Below are 26521 nucleotides of genomic sequence, written 5' to 3' on the forward strand. Positions count from 1 at the left end.
ATGAAGTATTATCGTTGAATGGCTTCCAAGAAGATTACCTCAAACAAACAACACACTCAAAAACTTTCTTTCATCACATAGACACACGCTTTCCCTTAATCCCCCCCCCGAAAAGAACATAAAATACTCTATTTTTCAACACTGAAGAAGAATTTGCTAGTGCTGTCTAATGATCTAGGATAAATTTTCAATTCATTAGCACAGAAAATCTTCCTGCAAATTAGCACATGACCCCAGTCTTTCAGTACAGAAATGTTGCGAGTTAATTTATAATGACGAAGATAATTACAATCCAATATTTGATACTCTCTATCAACGAGCGAGATATTCATTAATACAATTAATAACATTTTGAATATTTTCACAGAGAAAAAGTAGGAAGAAAAAGAAGAAGAAAAACACCAGCCACATAATAATGAAGAGAGTCACACACAGTGTGTATTAAAGGGGAAACAACAAGTGTGGTGCTATTTCTGTGTCTATTTTTTTTCCTTAATTGCACTGCATCCTTCTTTACAGACTTGAGCAGGCTTTACGCCATCACTCTCTGGGGACCTACATCGTATCTTCTTACCCTTTCAAGTTTGTTTTGCTGCAACCCACCTTACAACATCTACTTCCATATATATAATTTGGAACTTGGCTCACAGTAGCAGACTCTCTCTTCCCCTACTTTCTCTCCAATTTGTCTTTCCCCCCACCTACTGCTGTCTGTTCTAGAGCGAATAATTAATTATGCCCTGGATCGACTCTTAATTGCATTTCATTACTTTCAAGTATGGCGGGGGCGGATGAGGGGAGGGCACTGTGTGATGGAAGCCTCTAGCTGTCCTTGCACCGAAGAAAACTACAAGGAGTAGGGGTACTCTTTCTTAATTAATTTCCCATTTCAAATATTTTCTTATTTTTTTTTCTTCAGGAATTTTGTTGGGAGAAAATAATAATAATAACAATAACAAAGAACCACTAATATTACTAAGATCTATTATTCTTGTCTTATTCATGAGGTTGTTGGATACACAAAGGAAAGTTCTTATGTTTCTTCATTCTCTGTATACTGTCAAGAGAAATCTTTTGTTTTTTCTTTAACTATATCGTCTTGAGTACATTTTCCTTGAACTAATTTATTTTTGCCGTCCTATATTTACCCTAGTTTTGATGCCTAAACCGCTGTTCTCGTTGACATCAAAGCTAGTTTGTGTAAGAAATAGAATTAGAGATTGTTTGTCATTCATACTTGGAAGATAAAATGTATACACAGACATATTCAATATATTTAAGGAAGTGGTCTTCCTCTGAACAAGAATTTTAGGAACAATCCAAAAAATGGATCAAAAGATTGCGATTTTGGCCAATAACTAGTTTTTGGATCAGGAACCACAAAATTTTAGAACGGCCCCTAAATCGAATTTTCGTTTTTTTTTTTTTTTTAACGAAATAAGCACATCATACTGAATTACGTGATAGTTTGGGTTTGGCTACATTATATGTAGTTCTCGAGATATAAGGCGTACATTAAAGATTTTGATTGAAATATATTGGATCTTTTGATCCAAAAAGCCAGTTCAGTTATAACGGAAAGACAGTTCTTTATACCAGCACGTAGATGAACACTTAAATACATATAGACATGTGTTGATCGTTGATCCCTATACTCAACCTTAGGCTATTTCCGTACCAAAAACAACAATATCTAACTATACCTATTTTTACCACGTGATCTTCTTGAATATTGATACATTTATCCCATTTATCTTCAGAACTTTCTACTGCTGCCTGGAAAAATAGTTGTCGCGCCTCTGCAAATCACCGAAGCATTTCATAGCACTTTATTAACATACAATGAAAATTGATATTCACGTTGGTGTTCTTTGAGTTTTGAGGAGAATATGTAATAATTGAAGCAGTAGTAGGTGAATGAGGAGGATGTTCAAGCAATTCAAAACTGGTGTTATTATTTACAGCCATTGTAACACTAGACTAGTTGCCGAGAATATTATCATGATGAAGAGGATTACCCCACTTCATCCCAGTGCGTTCCACCTTAATTGCAGCATGGAATTTTATAATTAAATCCTAATGATATATTCTTGTTGTTTCACCTTGCACAAACCTATCAAAATACATATCTTGCATTTAAAAAAATACTTAAAAGTTTGCTCTCAGAGTAATAATAGTAGTAGATCTAAGGTTCATGTGTTACATATGTGTTCAGAAATTTCTGTTTGTCGATACGTAAATCTTTTATTTGCTTTGCTCAGATCGAAACTCTGTCTTGCATATTTGTTTGCATTTGAGTTACCATCTTGTAGTTAATAATTGCAGTGATACAATTGTATATAGACTCTAATATTGTGCGAGAAGTTCCTTCTCTCCATTATATCGTTTATGTTACTACTCAATGTTGCTTCACTATATCATATATATTTTATTGATGTTTTCTTATGTTGCAACATCATCTGAAGGTTCGACACCATATTCAACTTCATAGCATATACTACCAATTTCCAACTATTCTACCAACATAGCATATTCTCAGCATCAGCATTCTCATTCACTGTGTAGCTTAGCTCTTTGTTTTCTTGTCTTACAGAAATCAGTCTCTTGAATAACTTCTATCTACTGAAATACGACTTTTTCCATTACTTTCTCATTTTCCTTGATTTTTATTTTTCCATTCTTCTCCGTAGTAATACTTCAAAATGAAATGCTTCTAGTAGCTCTTCAATGCCTCATAGTTACACCCATGCTTTTGGTCGGTACAATACGATAATTCATATAAAACATTTGGTAAGTGATTTGTGTTGAGATATTCACAAAATATGTTTTTCTTTTTTTATATATATTACACCTTAATAGAGGAAGTCAGGAAAAGCTTGGTACTTAAATAAAGTTATAGCTCTTGAATGGGTTGGTTGGTTGATTTGGAATTTAGCGTTTATTCGGAACAGAGGCTATATGGCATACAGTTTTACGTGAAATATCTACCACATGAGCTAATACTGAGAATCGAACCCGGGTTTTCCGAACTTAGGCTATCCATACAGTCACAAGGGAGTTGTAACTCTTGAGTAAGTGAATTATTTTATTGCCCCTTCGAATTCCTTCTAACAGATACTAACATTGGTTGCTTTCATCTAAGCATTTCTGGCATTCTCTACTAAGATACTGTATTGTACAAATAAACATACGAAGAGCTATCGAAGTATATTACATAATTCCTACAAACGTAAGTTTCAAATTGTTTTAATTCTGAATCTAAGTGTGATAAACAAAGTATAAGCTAAAAATTTTGAGCCACTAAGGTAACAAGCATCAATTACTTTGGTCCCACTAAGATGCTTAGATTTGTATTACGTAATTAGATTTTATGTAATTTATACTGTAGAACCTTTTGTCGAAGACATGTCTAGATTAAGAAATACGAACGTTTGGTTAATGAAACTGTATGTCCAATCACTATCTTTCCTCCACAATGGAAAACATTATTGACAGAATTCGCTCGGGTATGTTAAAATCGTATAAATTGCACACTTTAACTCATGCTCTGTGGTTAACTCAATGCAATAAAAATGAGAATTATTGCTGATACAAAGTCAAGTCAGACCATGTCATAAGTCTATTTATTCCACTCTAAAGAATGGAAAGGAACTACTGAAGTTCGTACTGGCAACCTTTCGTAGCCTCTTTCAGTTTGAACCTGAGTGCTGTGTTCTGATTGGCGAGCCGATTAGCCTATGTGGGGCGACTGTTGCTGGCTCTTGTAAGGGCCTATTTGCTATGGTGCTGTTTTGTCTTGCTACCTACCGTTTCCCTTGGGTGCTGGCTTCCGAAGAACTCCCTAAGAAAACAGCTGATAATTATTCTGGTTATAACAATTCTGGTCCAGGCTCATACCTTGTTCAGGCGCAGATTGACAATGTTGAAATACAACAAGTGATTTGGCATGAGCAACGTTGGTGCTTTTGAGACTCAGGTTGTATTATACTTACTTTTACGTATGCATACGTATACATATACGTAACTGGCAAGCCGACCGCTCGCAGGGATTCATACACACATGAATGAAGATGATAATATTTCCTTAGCTGAATTCTTATTTATTAAACATGTATATACGTGGATACGGAGTGGAATAAGAAATATATATTAACAACACACAAAATTTTCACTTTATAGAGCTAAATGCTCAAACAGAAGAAGTTGCACTGATGCAATCAAATAAACGAAATAATGAAAAATAAAACACTTAATGCTGCATGATAGGTATGCGCACACTATATAAGAACACTAGAAACATAGCCCTTGTATTGATATCACTTGCACTATAAATTTACTATTCGCACTGAGATGAGACTTTCACTGCGTAATTATGACAAGGGGAATGGGGAGATACGTGAAGCACTGATTGATGAAGTTTCTTGACTCCAAAAATGCTACATGTCCAGAAGATATTCGTTTACTTGTTAACTTCACACGAAAGTAAAATTCTTCTTACATCTTTAAGTTTTCGTGGCACTCGTTTATATTGATATAGTGACAAAATGTTTTTCCTGATTATTCGTTGTTTCTTCCTACGATGTCTTGGGCTCACTCCTCACTTCTACTCACGCTTGGGAACAACCCGTTCGCTATTCTTAGAGTTGGTAATGCATTATACAAAATGATAAAGAAATATTAAAGTTTTCTGCATTCATACACCATACCAATATGACGACGTTATAATGGAGAACACTGGCAACATTTGTTTTGGTCCCGTGGGAGCGAAGTTTGGAAGTGATAGATAAAAAAAGTGTTGCAGTCTGAACTAGTAGATTCTTCCCATGGCTATTAGATTTTTATACACTACTGTTATACGTAAAACAGTTCAGTGGAAAGGAGCGAACGTTGGTAATTGTGTGAATGAGTCATTTCACCTACGACTCCTGCAAGCTATGAACACTGTTCTCACGGTAGGAAGGATGACGTAATATGAGTATGTGGGAACACGACAGACGACGAAAATTCGTTCACACACAATATCAACTTCGCGTCCAAAAATATTTCCAATCTTAATAAATGTTGTTATGAAGAAAATATATGTGGAACAGTCATGGTAACGAAAACTATAAGTTGGTAACTATTTTTAGGGAGCTTGCTACTACATAGTACTTTGTCCAGACGATAAGCGTTGTATTGAAAACAACAAGTCTTTTGTTCCATCGTGAGAAACGATAAGAGCGACTAAAGAACACCTGCAGACAAGGAAAGAGTTGAAGTTCTCACCAAAAGAAAAATAGCTTTTCTTTTCTATGAGTAAAACAATAATTTCGTTGCATGAATAAAAGTTAAAGAAGGAATACACTGTTCGTCCAAAAACGTAGTTTCGTGGCCGGGCTGACGGTCACAGTCTTTCTGATGTTGATGTTGAGAAAATGTCAATTCTTCATGGAGAGCGGCGTCAAGCTGAAAATTTTGGAACACCGTGAAAAAACTGTATAGTGTTACTTAGGCTGGGTACAAGCTTCCTATGTTGTTGTGGAAGGAGGCAAAAATGTCTCCGTGGCTTGAAATAAGAATATTCTGTTGGAGTTGTAGGATTCTTGATTCGAGAAATTTTCTGCTTGATGAGATGCTTTAGGGTAGATTCCTGGTTAGAATGTGGACGGTAATGATTTCAGATTCGGGAAGGGGTGGTTTCAATACATAGAGAGTGAAAATAGTACTGAATTTCGCAGCTCCGTGGAAAAATGTCCCCCGAGCCACCTCTGAAATCATCACTGGATGTAGGTGAACCAAGTCACGATCTTCTAAGGCTTTAAAGAGGTAAATAGTAGGATGTGCTGCTGATTGAAAATTGCTGGTAGCATCGTTTCTTAGTGTTCTTTAAGCGATTGGAGTCGAACTCGGTTTGCCAAGCGGATCCTGAATAGAGCTGCTGCAATTCTTGGGGAAGTAAGCGGAATCCTCCGAAATTCTTCTTGATGGTTTGTGGACGTGTGTTTGACAGGAACGTAAAGGAAACTAGCTAGTTCTAGTGGGGTGACCAGTTTTCTTCTAACGTAAAAGTTCTTGTTAGGAGGTAACTCAGAATGAAGGTTTTTGTGATGCATATTATCGTAACGGTAGCAAACTGAAGGCTTACGGAATTCCTTCGTGAGATGTCCGTACTGGCAGCAATTCCAACATGAGGTAGGACGTAGATCGCTGTGTGATGCTTCAACTCGATGTATTTTTTACCATGCAAAATATCTGTGATTGTCTACGAGTTTTAGGTCTGGAGAAAACAGACATATTAGGTGTGTAGAAACGTCACGGTTAAAGATTCTTCGAAACTTGTCGAAGGGAATATGCTTCGTTTGAATTTTCTCCCAATGCTTGAAACAGTGTGCGTGGTGACATTTGTAATATCACACGCATAAATAGATTGAAATGTAGCTGTCGTCTTGGAAACTTTAGGATTCTTCTGATGACCAATATTCTTCTATGGAGTAGGAGATATGGATTCTTCTTTAGTTTCTTTGTGCGACGATTATTCGTGTGATGAGAGTTCCTCAAGGTCTTCAAAGAAGGCTTTAGGTCCAAATTCGTTAGGACAACAGTTGGAAAGAAATCTTCGTCGTAATTCTAGAGTTGGAGAAACAAAAGCGAGAGAATATTCACCATTGTCGTATGTTCCAATAATAATTGGGAGTCTTCTTACAGTTAATTAGATAGGCTAATGGATAAAATTTGTTGTAGATATCAAGATACATGCTTTGTATGTGGAGCATATATCGTAGGATGCTGAGTTGGATGCAAGTCATCAGCTAATGAGGATGATTCTTGGCTGGTATTATTTTCATATTTTTGTTGCGTAGGTGATTTCTTATTCTTCTTAACCATAATGATTTTGAGCAAAGGGCGAAAACGCTTCTTCTCGAAGAGGTACCACAGCGATGTTCTCTCCTCTCTTGTTGATACACTGTGCAGTCAGTATAAATGGTAGACTTAAGGTAATATATTGTTTAAGGTTTTTAAAAGTAGAATTTCAAATCGTCTGTGAATGTTGCTAACAAATCAGAGCACGTAAGTATTACTAAAGTTCAGGACGGATGCATCTACGATTGCAAAAATATACATCACGGAATCCAGTTACTGTGCCTATTCTATCTGGTGATGTGTCATCATCGTGCTATAATGTTAAATTCGTCTACTTTTACCAAGATTGCCTACAGGATCTATGCTTGTTGTTACTTGATTTACAAAGAGCAATAAATACTTCACATCTCTGAACTGCATGTTTTTACTGATGTTGCAGTTGGGAATATGGAAAGGAACATGGTGGAGGGAAGATAATTCATCTAATAACTCGTCCAAATTTTACAAACGTAGAAATACTGACGACACTGAGTCTGAACAAGTTCACAAGGTTATAGGACCAAAAACGGAAAGAGAAGCGTGGACAATGTTTAGTATATTTGCAAGAATTTGTTATCCTCAGACAAGGACTTTTCCTTTGCAATCTTCGTTTCATCCTACGTTTTACGCTGGAGAATAGTGACAGCGTCATAGATTTTTAATTTGTTTTGTTTTTCGTTTGATTTTACAGAAGTAAAAGAAAAAGTAAGAAAAGAAAACAAATTAACCAGAAGGAGAATATACATATCATATGCAAGACCTTGACTAAATGTACACGCATGTAAAATAATTTCCATGAGCAGATCTTTGGTTTGTGAGTTATTATTGGCCATCAGAGTTAGGGTTCGGACTTGTCAAATCTTCAGTAAGTGTTATTTAGTACAAGAGCGATGGTTAAATATGTGGAGAAAATATATTAAACTTTAAGCTGTTATATATTAAGCAAATTCAGTGCGTATTTGTAATAAAGATTTGCTAAATTCAGCTTTTTTATGCATTAGAGAAACTGATTATTGGTATTCTGTATTTCTTTTACTTCAACTTTTGATAGTTTCCACCTCGTCTACTAAAGCATACAATCCGGTACCAGGGACGTACGCAAGGGGTGGTTTCTGGGGGTTCGGACCCCCTCCGAAATTTCGACTTTTGTGTAAATTTAGCCTAATTTTAGGGACAATTTTAGGAATTTTAATATAAAATACCTTCATATTGAGTTTGGACCCCTCCTGAAATAAGTCCTACAGTGTATGGTAGGAAAAAGGGCCTGCTTCTAGTTTGCTGGAATTATTCTGCAAAACACTGATTACGCTACGAGGTTTTGTAGATCTTTTCAGACGATGATCAGTATTTTTAAACGAATACGTTTTATAAGTTAAAATTTGAAACCACTGCTTTACAGGTATTTGTTTCTTTTTACTTCCTATATAGCGATGGATGTTCAGACTCCAACATCTTCAAAATCAGAATCCACCCTACGGAGGTATTTACACGATCGAAATGAAAATCTTCTTTCACAGAAGAAAGTCAGGCAAAGAAGGAATCTTAGTGGTTCGGCACTTGAAGAAAAAACAAGGAAGGATCGAGAGGGACGACGTAGAAGACGTGCAAAAATGACAGAAGATGAACTTGAAAAGAAAAGAGAGTACAACCGAAGAAGAGCTAGTCATTAGACAATGGGTAATTGTGAAGCTCGATGGAATATTGTACCCTGGGACTATTACTAAATTGGACAGCTGTAATGTGATACATGTAAATGTAATGCACTATTCAGGACCCGGACAGTTCAGTTGGCCTAAGAAAAAGGATACACTACCTTATCGCTTAAGTGATGTGAAGGCTATAATAGATCCCCCAGTGAAAGTCATGACACCAAAGAAGCGAATATTTCATTATGCATTTCCTAAATGTGTTCTGCTTTGTAATTCTTCTAAGTTAGACTAAAGGACGGTAAAAAGATGAAGTTGCCATGTTAGCTGCGAAAGTGTTCAGAACAAAGGTTTTTGTATTCTGTTTAAACTTATTTTATTTTATTTAAGAAACAAGTAGCCTTTCATTTTAATCTCTTAATGCATCACTAACTTTGGAGAGCAATATTTTGAAGACAAACTAATTTGTAGTACTTCACTATTGTAACTAATGAGAAAAATATATGCAGAAAATATTTAACATATACAGTTCAACGTTTTATTAGGTAGTAAAATACTTCTTGTGAACAGACCTACTCACCTGATAAAGTTACGATAATCATGGATATGTATCAATGTCACTGTCGAAGTAACAGCGGTCACAGGTAAGTAACAGGATGTCACAAGCGTTGTAACATCGGTCACGTTGTAACGGGAGGTCACACAAGAAATATAATTAATATAAATTGGGCTTTTACATTTCTAATAATGTTCTACTGTTTTAGTTAATTGGTTTGCAAACCTTTACAGTAAAAAAATGCAATCGGTCCACTGGCAACGATATTAACTGCAGTAAGTAATCTAATTCACTATTAAATTTCTCTTTTTTCTAAAAAAAACAATGGATTTTTACATTTTATTGAAAATTTACATCAAATTTTTATATAAATTTGAATTAAATGCTCAAAAGGTATCACAAAAATATTGACAAAAATGGATCATAATTATTATCCATTTTTTGATTGGAAATTAATTCGATCATGAAAGTGTGACCTCCGTTACAATTTTCAAAACAAGCACACAAAGACGTGCGTATACCCAGCGACGTACGAGATATTTCATGGAATCATATAGTGCACTTGTTTCTTTCAATCATAAGCTAATACTGTATAAGGCAAAATTTCAGTCTTGTACAATAACTTTAATTTTTCACGATTTTCATAATGAAAGTGGCGGGTTAACTTAGTACGACCCTTAGATGCTTGATTTAGAATGGAAGAAAAGGGATTCGGTGCTTCTTTAAGATGCCTATACGAGTCCTTCAAATTTGGTGCGAGACTTTGAGTTCAGACAGATTCTATATGAGAAGTTACGAAGGAAGATAGCGAAATATCACCTACGGGAACAAAGTAACACGTGGAGGTATTCAATAATATTTAACATACAAAATCAAACGCAACACAAACTTACTTTTCGTTAACTGCTTTAAAAATTTACACGTTACTATGATCCAATAAAAATTTCGGAATACGTGGCACTCTTTAGCCCCTTCTAGTTACTGCTATGACGATATCTTTTTCTACTATTGGTGGCTTCTGGAAGAACCTACCACTTACTTTCATAATTAACATAGAAAGAAACAACAACAGACCAGAAATTAATAAAATTTACTTCTAAGCTGGAAAAGGGGAGAGTGGTAATTGATATAGTATTTCATCTATAGTTTCCTAACTCTTTCAGCGATAGTCATTGCGGTTGGACTATACCAACAACGAATTTGGGAGCTCAGTAGTATAACTCTTACTTTGAGAAAAGTGGCATAGTTCGATATGAGCTTTTTCTGTATGTTCCCTGTAAGTAAGTTATGTTACTGGTAAAACTAGAATTATCTTCTCAGCGCACATTTAAATTAAATGTTTTAACTGTTGCCTTTATTAAGAGTATTATACTTACTGGTCACTGCATGGGTGTTTGAGCGCTTCAGATGCTTTGACTTTTACATGCGTGAGGCCGTGGACTACACATGCGTCAATTACTTTATTGATAGTAACCATTGCAGTGTATTGGAGGTCGTGTACCCCATGGATAAGATTTAGGCACACTTTGAGCAGAAGGCAGAGGGCAGCACTAAGTTCCTTCCGAGTCGCTTCGTCCTTTCGATTGTACGTTTCAAGCGAAGTCTGTAGAAGAAAGAAGAAAAATAAATTCATTAGATTGAGATGTGAGTAATTAGAGATGATAACACTTAAAATAATTGAATTACTACAGTGAGCAATATTCCAATAGCCGACTATTCTACTTCTGGATTCTAAATTACAAGAGTCAGTACAATTTAGAAGCAGGGGTAGAAGTGAAAGGGAACGCGGGGGGACGTCGTTACCTCACTTCCAGAAAATAATGGCGTCCCTCCGCTTTCTGAAGATTACAATGGGCAAAGATAGGCACGGGGGACGGCGTGACATTATGCGTTTCCCTACCTTTTCAGATCCACTTTTACCCTGCTTAGAAGTACTAGAGGTTCTAAATTATATTCTAGAGTCATTACCTGCATATGTATAATATAGGGCTAGCGCAAATAGTCTTTCTGATTTCGTTTCCATATTGTGTCAAAAGTATAAGGCGTAGATTATTTAATCATATAACAAGAAAATAAATCACCAAGTTTCATTTCATTTATCGTGAGAGACCTTAATATACCAATTTGACCTCCAGAGAGACACTTGTGAGAAATGAGGGAAGGACTTATTTATTATCATTTATTTTAATGTCGGGGGAGCCCCGGTCCCTGACTGCCATTACCCCATCCGTTTGACCGGTGCTACCCAAAACGCATGTTTTGACTAAAACACGGTCAACACCAACTTACAAACAAATGAATGCATTAATTTATAGATTGCTCTAGAACTATATAAGCTTAGTGTCTACCTGAAAAGTCACTTAATAAAAATATCAAATGGAATAGTATTTACAGTGTCGAATATTTTGCCTAATATTACATCAAACGCAGCGAAAAAAACAACACGCCTTCATTTAATACCTATCAATCCTATAATGGCGTCGCTCTCAAAATTACCCTATCCGACAGCTGCCAGTAAGGCGCCATGATCTGCTTCTATTTACGACAAGTTTTTCATGCTATATCAAACTGACCGGGGCTACCCCTCTCTCCCCTACAATGTTATATTTAAGCCTAGGCTCAATAAACTTTAATTTCTTAAAGAGTATAGTTCATCAAAAAACAAACCAAATTCCTTCACGTGGTATACACTGTGACACTTCAACTTGTTACCTATGTTAGGTGTTAGGGGTTCGATGCTCTCCAAGCGGGAATACCACCTAGAATCTCATGCTCTAAAGACATGAGCTACAACCAGTAGACTGGGCCAAAGTATTATTCAACCCTTTGTGTAGACATCAAAATGCTGCACAATATGTAGCTACATAGTATATAAATATGTGTATATATACAAATATATCACAATAAATACTCACTTTGAGCACACTGTGTAGAAGGGCAGCCATACTTCTGTGCAACGTTTGTTCATTGAGGTGCTGTAATAGGCGGAGGAGGCACGGGATATGAGCCAATAAACCGCGGAGCAGGTAGCCCAGACATTCGGGATTGGCAGCCATGTTTTGAAGTACCTGAAAACTCCTTTCAGCTTCCAACGTTGGATTCTTCTCTGCAATTATATAGTTATTAAACAATTGATTTACACACTAATAAAAATGCATTAAAATTCTGAAAAAAAATAATTTTAAAAATCATGTTTCATCAATTAATAAAAGCACAAATTCTCTGTTTATAACAAGTTTATCATTATTTACAACTTTAAGTATAAAATTAAGTGCATAAGTACGTTATTATTCTTATAAGTTTCTTTTGGTGAAGAATAGTTCCTGTTCCAAAAGTAAGAGGATACTAAGAGTTAATTTCTAGTTCTATGACGAGCGATTGACCAAGTACAGCGCTATGTCAGATTGAGGAAATGTTAAAGATATTAAAGAGAGTGTGTGAAATAGTTGAGTGAAATTTGCAAAATACTTAGGCCCATAGTTAATAATAATAATAATAATAATAATAATAATAATAATAATAATAATAATAATAATAATTATTATTATTATTATTATTATTATTATTATTATTATAACTTTATTTTAAGTACTATGAACAAATCATAGGCAAAAATACAGCACCATGTTAAAACCATTTTATAATCATTTTAAACAAAGCAGAAAATTTAAGGTATAGAATGACTATTAGAGCAGGTTAAGGTCCTTGTCAGGATTTTAATATATTAAAATTATATGGTTCAAACTGATATATAAAACAAAAAATAATAGAGAAACAGTCAATTTCATAATATACTATTAACAGAATTATGCAAAATAAAGTCTCATTTAACTACCATTTAAAAGAATGATTCAACTTTGCTTAAAATTGCATATTCACCATGCAAAAATCTTGGTCATATATTGTCATATTTTAACATGAAAGACTGGCTCTTTGAATAAAAGATTATAATATATAAATACACTGAAAATACACAATAACAATAAAATAAAGATTGGCTGCTAGAACCTTTGTCATAAAGTTAAAACGGTTTAATTTTTATATGAAATGCTCTGATATTTCTCTCAACATATGTTCATTTTAAATTGTAAGACACTGTCACCCTTCTTAGTATTTCACGTTTTGAATTTGATGCAACCAATGTCAATCGATTCCTAACACTATACATGGGCACTCTTATTTCTATATTTTCTAGGCAATATTCGCTACTATATTTGTTATCCAATATCATTGAATAAATAATTCATCAATAGCTTTCCTCCTTTCCGATAGGAATTGAAGTCCCCAAAATGTTAACCAATATCCATATTCATGTGCATAATAATACTTTTTCATTTTATAACATAGTAGCCTTATAAAACATTTGTGAACAGTTTCGATTTTGTTAAGAATGTGTTAGATAAACTGTTCCAGACAACTGAACCAAATTCCAGTTTGGAACTAACAAGTGTCTTATATAAGTACACATAAGAACTACCATTTATAAAACCTGGTATAACATATATAACCGGTGATAACATATATAACCTATTGTTTTTCTTGTGAATTGTACTATGTCATTTACAGTACTGTGTCATGTACTATGCCTGTATATGATTGACAAATTTTAATTGTCTGTCAATATTATTATTATTATTATTAATAATAATAATAATAATAAAATAATAATAATAATAATAATAATAATAATAATAATAATAATAATAATAATAATAATAATAATAATAATTCAGTATCATTGATGATTGAAATGTAAGTTATTTAACCCACAAACGCCCAAGACCAGTTTTATTCGTTAGCAACTGCATTGAACAATACCGTGTTACATCGAAAACCTGAGAAGAAAACTGAACGAAATTCGTACAACAAGAGAACGGGTAGTGTGCCTGAAGTGGAACAACGGGCTTTTGGCTAAATGAATGATATAGCTCATGTAACGTAGTGAAAAATAAAGTGGGTCACTGGTGGCACAAGGGGTGTTTGTGGGTTGTATTACGTGTGTACACTAAATAATAATGTGTTGAATACTTGGTACCAACCTGCATGTGACGACTGACTCTGTCTCTCTTTCCCCAGTTTCCTTTTGATTCTCCGCTTGGAATCTTGTTTGTTGAAAGTTTCGGAATTCTCCTACAAAGAAACATGATAACTGAATTAAAATTCTATATGGCAATAATTCGGAATACAGCAACTTATGGATGTGTTAAAATGTTAAATAATACTTTTGATAAAGTGGATAGTTTCAAATATCTAGGATCAATAATAACGGAGGAAAATCATATTCACGGAGAAATTAAATGTCGACTAAGAGCAGGGAATTCGTGTTACTATTCGGTTCAAAATCTCTTGTTGTCGCGAATTCTGTCGAGGAATTTGAAGCTTAAAATATACAAAATGATAATCATGCCTGTTGTTCTGTATGGTTGCGAAACATGGTCGCTTACTCTGAGGGAAGAACATAGACTGAAAGTATTTGAGAACAAGATCCTGAGACGAATATTCGGACCCAAGAGGAACGGGAATGGGGAATGGCGGAAACTTCATAACGAGGAACTGGTTTATCCAACATTGTTAGGGTCGTCAAGTCTAGAAGGCTTAGGTGGGCGGGTCATGTAGCTAGAATGGAAGAAAGTAGAAACGCTTTCAAAGTCTTGACTGGAAGACCTAGGCGCAGATGGGAGGACAATATTAGGATGGATCTAGCAGGGATTGGAATACAAAGTAGAAACTGGATGCAGTTGGCTAAGGATAGAAGTCAGTGGAGAGCTTCTGTGAACGCGGCATTGAACCTCCGGGTCCCATAGGCCATAGAGTTAGATAGTTATGCTAATAATTTGTTTCAAGATTAATAATTCCATTTCTCAGAAATTACGCATAAGGTTTTATATTGCTACATATCATTTTGTTCTACTTATTGACAGTTATGGATTGATATATGTGTCTTTTTGGACATTTTTTTCGTGAAATGCTAAGTATATTGTAGAATTAGAATAAATTCTTAAATAATTATGTCGGTTAAAGTGTTATAATTACCTATTAAATTCTTCATTCTATGAAATATTTTTCATGCTGGTCTGTTTTCCTAGGTTTCATGGAGTTCCTTCTCTACCTAAAGTAAGCTAGGGCTTACTCTGCGTTTCCCTTAGTTATGCCAGTTCGCCCCTGATAGCTTTATTCGATAAAATTGACATGGTTTTTATTTTGGCAATAATTAATGATAGCAAGACATATTATCTTCTCTGTATTCATGGATTACATTCTTGAATACAAAGAAGATACAATGTCTTACTACTGTCATCTCTCTCTTGCTATCAAAACGGAATATTTTCTTCTTCACATTTATCGACACTAAAAGATTCCATGCAGTGGCCATTCGTAGGGGAAAGGGGGAAAACTGCCTTCCATTTCAGCTCGCTTCCATTCGAGGGGTCAATTTCAAAATAAAATTTTCTTACTCCATGTACTAACATGAATGTGTAAATGAAAATGGAAAGGTTCATCATATAATACACACTTTTCTAAATGAAACGAAATTATGATCTGGCCGCATTTCAGTAAAATGGGTCTATTGTTAAGGTAACCAAAAATTATATAGCTATATTAAGAGTTTGTGTCATATACTGTACTCTTACTTTAAGTAGTGAAGCATGGAATGAGCTCACCATATCATTCTGAAAAGAACTGTAAAGAATTTAAGATGCTACTGATACACCATCATCTGAACAAAACATATTTTCCTAAGATGAAGGATAAATGTAGGCTCTATTTCAGCAAAAACGCCAACTGGGGACTCTCTAAGTAATATAAATGGTTTTAATGTTTTAAATTCTAGGAGTCCAAAATTTCATATTTCCTAGGTGCCCAAATGTTAATGCTTGTTACCCCTGCAGAGGCAGCCTTAACCTTTACGGAACATAGAGTTATGGAGTCTCGGTGAGGCGTTTCGCCAGTTGTATTTAACAATATGAAAAGTAAAACTGTGGAGAGTAGGAAATTGTCTGTCAATATGTTGACAGGCAAATATAGGACCGAGCGAAGCAGCTTAAGTGGTAAAGTGTTGGCTTCGCATTTGGAAGATCGTGGGTTCGATTCTCGCTGCCGACCATCTTGACTGGGGTTTTCCAGGGTTTTCCTCAGTCCTACCAGGCAAATGCCGGGATGGTACCTACTGAACAGGCCCTTACCAATACCTTCCCAAATCCTTTTCATTGTTATTGTTGTTGTTAGATATCCCGTATAAAATGGCCTCTGAGCTGTATCTGGTGATTGTTAAATAAATAGAAGGATTCTCGATTTGAACGGTGTCTTTGTTCACAAATAGCAATTTCAGAGACAACTGTCCAGCACAAACGATATCTCGTGTACAATCAAGAATAATGGGACAGATTTTTTTTTAAAGAACTTTTATTATTTATTTATTTATTTATTTATTTTTTTTTGCTGTTGGTTACCATGGGATTTATAAATTCTTATCTATTTTTTTTAAAGATAGTGATTGTCTCATTAATCTCCTTGTTTCTCAATTTGCGTTTATCAAATCTATTAATTTATTTGGCTAAGAGAAAACTAAACTATTAAAATCGGCTTTCTAATTTTCTCTATGACTCTTGAACGCTAAATTGTGTGAACATAGGAAGTGAATAATGGCAAATAGCCTCTCTAAAGTATATTCCTAGTGCTTCCTTCAGATCAAACCAACTTATACTAGTATTGAAAAATAAATTAGTATTGCTTTAATATGATTATACTATACTGTAGCAGGAAGGCGTCGTTTGCGCAGAGGCTAATCAGACAACACTATTTTAATTTTACTACCCCATCCATCTAGTGTTATGGCACTATATATCGAACACTTAAGGACATTCCTATGAATATTTAATCATTATTTTCTATCAGTGAGGAACAGGGAACAGTTTTAGCGATAAAACTGTAAAGGTGTTATTTATTGGTTGAAACCAACCCTTTATGATAATTATAATTAACAATTTTGAAATTTGAAGAACATTTAAATAGCAAAGTTGTATTACTTCATGTATCGAACGGGTTGTGTTATATATCGATCAATGAGGTTTTAATTATCGAACAGGCTGTTTTATATATTGAAGAGCGGAGTTTAATATAAAAACAGAATATTTTACTTATAAACAAGTTTACTTTAAGGGTAATATGGATGTAGTTGTCATTGTAAACACATTGCAATAACTCTAAAATATAAACTAAGATAGCAGACGCAAAGGGGAATACATATTAAAATGTTCTAAGCTACAAAATGTTTGTTTCATATCGTCACTATTCAGCACAGAGAGAGCATCTTACGTTAATCTTTTTGCTTGCCTTTCTTCTTATTCGGTTCTTTCCGGCATTCCTCGCATGATATTGCATACACTTTCTTCAGCCTAAATTGTTGGGGTTTCTCCGTGGCTTCAAGAAGTTTGAGAAACTCTTTAAAAAATCGCCACTACTACTTGAGGAAGGCGAGCATAATAATTCCGAAGCAATCTCATCTTGAAACAATATTTTTACTTGTGAATTTTTACTCCACTTTTCGAAATGATGTCACCTAGAAGATCCTTCTTGGGCGAAAGTGCGTACACATTTAAGCGTTCATTATGCCATGTGTATTCACGATTATCACTTTCTTACTCTTCGTTTTCTTCTTCTAAGCTTCAATCATTTGTTGTTTTGTTTTTATCAGCCAATTTAGTTTCATGTGTCACACTGTACCGGGTTTTAACACTTTTCCAATAAGCATCCAAATCTGAATCAGCATCACTCTGTTCCTCTTCGTCACGTCTTAGTTTGTCGCGGAACATATTAAGAACACGAGGAGGCATGAATTCTTCCAGATCATCAAGCACGAACTTGATGAGGAGTAGGGAACTTTTGTTGAGAAGATGAAGGGGTACTCTAGTCACTCTCTTGCTGTGGTTTTCCCACTGGGATCTTCCGAATATCAACACACTTGGTATAGTCCACAGCAGCAGGACTCAATGGATAAAGACCATACTTACAAGATGCGCTTTTCACAATTTCTGGTTTGACGGCATCATTACAAAGTTTCTTCAATTGGGGTGCAAAATTTACCTTCGTTACCGAGAGTTTTGATTTTCTAGTTCTAAAGAGCATTCTTCAATGCTCGTTTCAAGGGTGAAAATACGCCTACATCTGCTGGTTACAGAAGATGAGTGGGATTGGGGAAAAGACAATAGTCTACACCAGTGTTCGATGATCGTGACAATATCCACTGACTTGAAGTGAGAGATGATTCCTGTGCCCATCAAGAAAGAGAATAACAGGAAGCGTGATTTTCTCAGTGTCTAGTCACAGACTAAACCGTTGGAGGTAAGTAAAAAATGTTTTAGTCTTCATTCAGCCAGTTTCTGTTTTCTCATAGATCCGTAGCTAAGGTATATTCTTCTTCATAATTTGCTTAAGTCGTATGATGCTGTAGATAACCATGGTTTGGGCGCAACACCCGTCAGCACAGAAATTGCCAAGTACTGTTATGCCCTCTTTTTCTTTAGATGTTGCTGCAATATGACGCTGTACTTCTCTCACACCAAGGTACTTTCCTGAAACCATATGGAACAGAAAGTTTGTTTTGTCTGCGTTGAGGATCCTTCTTGGGTCTTCCATTATTGCACTTAATCCCTCAGATTCAAGATAGCTCTTAAGTTCAGCAAACCAGCCGCGCATTCTCTCTTCCAAAACCGCAGCCCTGTCCTTGCTAGTAGTTTCAACCTTCTTCTGAGATAGACAAGGATGTCTTCCCATAAAACACCTGAATCAAATTTTTCCTGATCTTCCATGCTTGAACGATGTGCTTCTTCCTAAAGACTGTACAATTTCCTGAACAGTGTCCAGTAAATTACTTTTCTTAAACGGAAATCATCTCTTTGCCATGTTCATTACCCATTCAGAAATTCTCTCTTCTTCTTGTGGGCTCAGGAACGGCTTCCGCCCAAGAGCAATCTCAGTCTTTTGACGCCCAGATAATTTATCGTTTAAAGTTGATAGGAACCTGGAAGGTTCTCGATGCCTGCCTTTGGGACATCATACCGGACCTCACCTGCTGAATAGCTTGTCAAGGCAGATAACGAATAATGGAATGGTTTCATTTTCTGACAGGTTTGATTCTGATTTTGGGGACACCTTCCTTGTTGGGTTTCTTAATTTTGCCCATTGTCAAATCCTGAGCAGTAGTTAAGGATACTCAACAAAAATGTAAACAATTATTTATGATTAACTTCAACTGGGTTATACCCTACTAGTCTATACATTGAGGAGAAGAGCTCGGGTCAAAAGTATGAAATATAATGCGATCAGCACGACGTAAGACCTCGATTAAATAGGCTCTCTTTGACGAAACATTACTAAATATGGTAAATCTAAATATTTTTATAACGGTTTGAACCCAAGATCTATCAGATACAAAGTGGATGGCTTACAATTCAGTGTAAAACTGGGTATTCAGTGCAAAAGAAATCAACAACTTAGTTTAATATTTAAATTACCAATAATCCTTCCAATTACAATAATGTTCGATATAAAAGAACATTTTTCCTTAAAGGAATCTCTTTTATCGAACGGCATTTCGATATTACGAAATGGGTCTCGAATATCGAACATTATTTTCTTTTCCCTTCAAATAAGATGATAGCTGAAAAGTAACATTATAACAAATAAATATACATATATTGATATTAACACATCGTATTATTAAAAGGATACCTTATAATGACATTATCACACATAGGAAAAAAGATTATTACTGCGGTGCTGCACCTTACAAAAAATATAGCGATTTCTCCAATCTCCTACCAAAATCACAGACTAGGAAACTTTCCCGCGTTCGCTAATATCAAAACGTATCGACCTATTGATTTTTATAAGGCCAGGTTTGGAAGGGTGTGTTCACAAATTTCAGATAGTACGCAACGTTTTTGGTTTTCTTATTTCTTAACGAAATGACCAAGGTGTTCGATATTTAGGGGGCGTTCGATATTTACTGCCATTACCTACACAGGAATAAATATAAGAGAACTGGTCTGTATTTCAGATCATTCTTCTTGCTTTGTTTTCAGCAAACTACGAGTATTTGCAAAAATCTGGTTTGAGTTATCTAACAGTTACGAAAATTATTTGTACATTAGAACCATACTTAATGCAAAACAAGGAAGAGTTTAATTCTGTTCTAACTGAAATTATGGAGTTTTCCAAAACTTTATAAAGAAAATTGAATGATTTTGAATACGACGTTGCAGTTGAAACTTCTCTTCCACCAAACATGTTCTCCATCAAAAATGTTTCAGATAATAAACGTTTTCAATGTTATTTTAGATGCAGTATTTCAGTAATTAAATTATCGATTTATCTGCAATGAAACATTGGTAAAGAACGTTGTTTGGCTACATCTTGTCCGTTCCCATGAGATCAGTTCTCTAGAGAAACTACCTTATTGTGTTCTCAATATCCTAACTAATTATTGCAAAACAGAATTTGAATTGAATTCTCCAATCTGATCGTCTTTATATGGGGCTATTATCTACTAATATATTATAAGCAATGAAACAGCGAGCAACATGATCATAGAATTGAAAAGAGGAAAATAATGAGTGAAAGATAAATAAAAATGCAAAGCTGGAAAACATTGAGAAGTGTATCTAGATTATGCACTGCAATGTTTCACGAATTAAATCTATAAATGGTCCATTAAATCCATCATTGTAAAAGGAACATAAATATGTTTAAACTCTTTCCTGTACCCCAAACTATCTTATGATCGAATTTTCTCAAATATGAAAGTAATCAAAAATTGCGTTCTTCACTTGAGCAAGATTTGTTGCAAAAATTTCTTCTTTTGTACGCAGAAAGATCATGAACGTTTGATTACAATAAAGTGAACGACAATCTTGTGAAATTAATACTCCTTTGCTAGTTATATGAAAATTTTAATATTAGGTTCAAATTTTGTTTCGCGAATATGTATATAGTTTAGAAGTAAATTTTGTTCTGTATTTGAAATAAAACCTCATTTATTGGAAAAGCAATTTAAACTGTTACTAGAAGTGTTTCATTTTTATGTCGTTGTTTCAAAGTTGAGTTTAGATTAGGTACTATTGACACTAATATTTGTGCTTTTTAAAATGTGAGAATCTATTGTTTAAATATGTATTTAAATTCACTACATAAGTAACTAAAAGCACTAATTCCAGTGTTATAAATAATAATACCACTTATACACTATATAACATTACATTATGATAATTTTCATATTTAAACTTTCTGAAAACTTCTATAATTAATTCTTTGCTTCAATATTACTTATAATATACAAGATAAAGTGATACTAGATAAAGCATACGAACGATGTCAAATACATTTTTAACATATTGATACAGTAGGACCTTATTTTAGTCTAGCATGATGGGCCCTATGATTCCCAGTTCGTCCCTGAAAGCTATCCTCCATTTCGATTCTAGAAGAGTTTAGTTTAATTCTTCTTTCGTACTCCCGTACAGTCGTATATATTTTGCTCGAAATTTTAATTATGGAATTATGTACACGAAAGCAACTTACACTGTTGAAATCGTAAGTTTTTCTCCCAACTAAGAGAAAACCTAAACTTGAAAAAAAAACTTACAGCGACGAAGCAAGGGATATTTTGTCCTTGCCATCAAAATGGTTTGAATTAAATGTTTTAAATATGATTATTTGCACCGCAATTCAACAAGTGAATTATCGCTTTGTTTCGAACTAAAGTCTTATGAAAGACATTTGTCTACTACATCCATTTCATTTCAACAAAATCAGTTTATTACATAAGTTGCTTGAACACGCTATGATTATTTTAGTTTACTATTCCAAAGTGAAAAAGAAGGTATTGGAAATTAACATTATGCGACTACAAGACATTATTAAAGTTTAGATATATCGATACTAGTAAAACAGGGTAAAGCTAGAATATAAAATGCAGAAGTACAAGGTTTCGATGAAGAGAGTGAGAACAAGCAAAAAGCAAGGAAGACATACGATGAACAACTACTGTGAAAAGTTGGAAGGAAGTGCAAGCGATACCTATATATCTTTATAACTAAATATTTACGGTCCAATGTATCCGTCGTTGTACATAGTATTCAAATATATAGGAAAGTAGGTGAATACCGTGCATTTGCCTCACTCACTTTTTAGCTTGTTTTTTCATAATGTAATGCAGTTGACATAACAGATTATACATAAGTTTAACGTTACAGGATGTAATTATATTTATTTATTTATCATTATTACCTGTTACAGAGCTATTTCTCGTTTTACAATAGGTATTACAAGTAAAGTTTACATTATTCTTATAATGGTACACAGTAATACAAAAAAACATACATTACATAAGCAAAAACAAAGAAGAAAAGAACAAACTTATACAGAACAATGAAACAAAAAATGAATGCAAGAAAAAAGTGCAAGCCGTAAATATTCTTATATAGCACTTCACATTTTTTTAGTTTTTGTAAATTATAAATTCGCATTGCAAATTAATAACTCATCATTGGTTACAAAAGTACTGTCTTACTTATTAATGTAGTCTTTTATTATGGTTATATAATATCCCACATCCATCGTAAAGTCGACCTCACACCAGTTTCTCACTAGTAAGTTATGTTTTCTAGTTATCCTTATTATTGTTGAGTTTTGATGTACAAGAGTGTTAGACTTAGAACAATGTAAAGGCAAACGTACGAGTAGACTATGCTTCCTAATACTAAAATTTAATGAATGTAAGAGTTCCTGGCTATCAACCAAACCGTTAACTATTTTGTATAAGAACATGTGATCAATTAATTCCCTTCTATCACACAAGCTATCATAATTAAATTCTGTTAATAGGGTTTTATAAGATATTATCTCTCGATATGATGATCCTCAATACTTTTTATGAAAGAGATATCTAAAAAATTTATTAACTTTCTAGAAAATGAGATGACATGACATTTCCTTAAATTGAAAAACAGGCTGTTTTCTATTTTCCACATGTAAGAGTTATTTAAGTCAGCCTGCAGATCTAAAGCATCATTCATTTTATTGACTACTCTATATATTTTAGTATCATCTGCAAACAGCAAACAATGAGATGACAATTCTTTGCGGCAAATCATTTATAAATAACGTAAAAAAAAAACAATGGTCCTAAATTGGAACCTTATGGAACACCTGATAAAACTTCATACCATATTGAATCAGTCTGTCAATAAGAAATATACTGCTTTCAACCTGATACATAGGATATGGTTAATTTCAACAAACTATCAGAAAAACCATACATAGCTGATTTTTTGGTCAGGACAGGGTGATCAAGTTTGTCAAAAGTTTTAGGAAAATCTGTATAAATTACATCAACTGAATTCCCGCTATTAATTGCATTAGATACAAACTGCGTAAACGTTGCTAAGTTTGATACTGTCGATCTTTTAGGACAAAAGCCATACTGGAATTTAGAAATATTCTTTTGTACAAACTTTGTGGTGGACAAACACCGTGCTCGTGGGTTTTCTCGGGGTTCTCCCGTTTCCTCCCACTTTCTTCATTCCACCATTTCACTCATCTCTCATCATCACCGTCTCCTTTAGCCTAACCGGCATTACCGTGGGACGGAAAACGAAGATTTCATTTCATTTTTTCTTTTGTACAAAATCTGTTCAAATATTTTAGACGGTACTGAAATTAATGCTATTGATCTATGATTCTCTATCATATCAGGATTACTTGACTTACGAATAAGGCAGACTTAACTCAATTTCCATTTGTCAGGAAATATTTGAGTTTTCATACATAGCATAGGGATTTAAATATTAAATCACTACATCCTTTATATATATAGATATAGATAGATAGATAGATAGATAGATAGATATTGAGATATTTGATCAGGTCCACTGGATTTCCTTGATTTTAACCTCATTATAGATTCCTTACATTCGTCTTCATAGATGGTGTCAATATTTAAACAATTAGATACTTCTAACCGTACTGTGCTTGGAATTTCATATAATGGATGTTCTGCAGGATGCACAGTTTTAAAATATTGTGCAAAACTATCTGCTATTTCCCGTGTAGACAATAATTGTTTAGGATTTAGGATTTAGATTTCTTGGCTTTCAGCATATAAGGCCATTTAACCCTTCACGATTTGAGGGATGACGTCCCTCGGCGAGCACACAATCCGTGGAAAGGGAAGGAAGAAAGGATTGGGGAAGGAAGGAAGCGGCCTGGGACCTATAAGTTAGGTATCACCCCGGAATTTGCCTGGTGTGAATGAGGAAAACCCAGGAAAACCTCATTCATGGTGGCTGGCCTGAAAAAGCGTGTTACACTTTTTCAACCGAGTGCCCCCACTGGGAATCGAACCCGGGACCGCTCGCACCGAAGGCGAGACAGACAATAATTGTGTACCACGATATGTCATAGTATTGATATTTCGATTACCGGTATTAACTTCTTTATTTTTAATGTAATTCCAAAAAATAATTAGGATTATTATTAAAATTATTTTTGAGATTGTGTATATATAAATTATATGCCTTCTTTATCATTTTCTTCAACTTCTTACGTAACTCTATAAACATAGTTTCATTATACTCAGAAGACTGTTTTCTCTTTCTATAATATTCCTTCTGTTTCAAAGTTTTAATTATATCAGCCGTGAACCTACTGGAAATGATCTTTTCTTATGCAACTTTCTTTTAGAAAAAAAATTCTCAATAACGCCATTAAGCATCCTATAAAAATAATCCAATGCTTTATTCGGATTTTCAAAATTATGTATGTCATCCCAACTAACTTCACAGAGATCATGATAAAAACTCAAAAAAATAGTTATATACTTTACTGTGCTTTAGAATAGATATATACTGTAATCGAGTTACACCCAGCACGAGATGGAATAACAATTATTGATTCTTGGATCAACAGAGCCGGGTGATATAAATCTTCAGCTATAAAAGGATCTGAAATTCTCTTTACATTCATATTTTTACTGAGGTTCCTGATTTCTTAGTTATTTTCATTCCAAAATGTCTGCATAATTCGCGATTAAACTTTGCGCGGTATTCACCCACTTTCCTCCATTTATTTTGATTCTTCCACGTACTCAGGTATAATGCGGAAGAATTTTCTTCATCATATGAAAATTATCAAGAATCGATTAAAATCTTCCTTTGAGCAGGACTTGTTAGAGAATTTCGGGTTATTTCAGGTTGAAACATTATTTGGCTTCTATGACAAAATTATTGAAGAAACTGCTTGTACTTCAAAACAACTACACCACTATTTAAATTACTGTACTAAATGCTAGGAAATAAAATATCTTAAAAATTATAGTAACTGAAGTAAACCACAAAGTACAGCTGTACTGTTAGGATATATAATTTTCCACATTAACCTCTCCTGTCTAGAAATGATAAATGTTTTAAATCACCAGCACTTGTTAACATTTATATATTTTTAGAATTATTGTAGTAAATCTTGTTTAAAAATGTCTATATTATGATAATTGCAATCTGTAAATTATAGTGTTTATATTAAAAGAGCGACATAATTTAATAATAGAGGAAATTCTATATGATTACTCTACTATTGGATAATATGATTTTGTTACATATTCTCATTTTGCTTAACCATATTTGGTTCAAATTTAGAGATCTATGTGTGTAACAAATTTACCTATGTTCAAACTGTTATGATTGAATAGAAATCATGATTATATAGAAACAGATGTGTATACACACCTAGAGTATTTTCAACCAGTAGAAAAAATAATAAAGTAGTAAAGCACGCCTAGGAAGTGCTTGAGAAGGAGTTACATATAAAAGTGATCGAACACGACCGATATTTACTGTCGAATTCAGTTTTCGGAGTCGTTGAGATGAATAGTGATACTTGGAACGTCGCTTAGGTCCACGTTCATCTTTATCGGCAATAAGTATGAGAAAGGTGGTAAGGGATTGTCATTTAAAAATCACTGAAAACGATAAAGAGAATCGTCCAATAATTACGTAGAAGTTATGAAAAAATAACATGTCTAAAATCCACGTTATCTATTGTTTGTGGTGTTAAAACTTTTGAAACTTCTCATAAACCTATACTTCTCGTGTAAAAAACGGACGAGAGTTAGTTAAGCTAGTTAATAAATAAATATTCAGCATTGCAGCTAGCTAATAAATAAAATATTCATCTCATAGCTCTTTATAAGTAGCCGTTATTGCTTGCCTTTGACACTAACGCCTCCTATGCGTCAATTCTTGAAAACGCATAGGAATTTCAAGCGTATGTATAGTTGTCTAAAAAGCATTTGTTTATTTGGGATACTCTGAGCTTAAAAGATAGTCACGATGAGCAACAATGCTGATTTTTTGGGAGGACGAATCCTCAATCTGGATAACTATAT

The 26521-nt window shown here is 34.3% G+C and overlaps 1 protein-coding gene across 1 annotated transcript in view; it reads right to left on the reverse strand.

Annotated features, from left to right (window-relative positions):
• LOC145689995 (uncharacterized) overlaps positions 1-26521 on the reverse strand; it is a 690354-nt gene that overhangs the window by 424674 nt on the left and 239159 nt on the right. Inside the window, exons 6-8 of the mRNA XM_081764461.1 lie at positions 14121-14211; positions 11997-12187; positions 10458-10684 (exon numbers count right to left, since the gene is read on the reverse strand). Of these exons, the coding sequence (XP_081620587.1) occupies positions 10458-10684; positions 11997-12187; positions 14121-14211 (509 nt within the window). The remainder of the gene's footprint in view (positions 1-10457; positions 10685-11996; positions 12188-14120; positions 14212-26521) is intronic.

Source organism: Thermobia domestica, chromosome 1 (genome assembly GCF_964235325.1).
Source record: "Thermobia domestica chromosome 1, izTheDome1.hap1.1, whole genome shotgun sequence".
In the NCBI taxonomy this organism is placed as follows: domain Eukaryota; kingdom Metazoa; phylum Arthropoda; class Insecta; order Zygentoma; family Lepismatidae; genus Thermobia; species Thermobia domestica.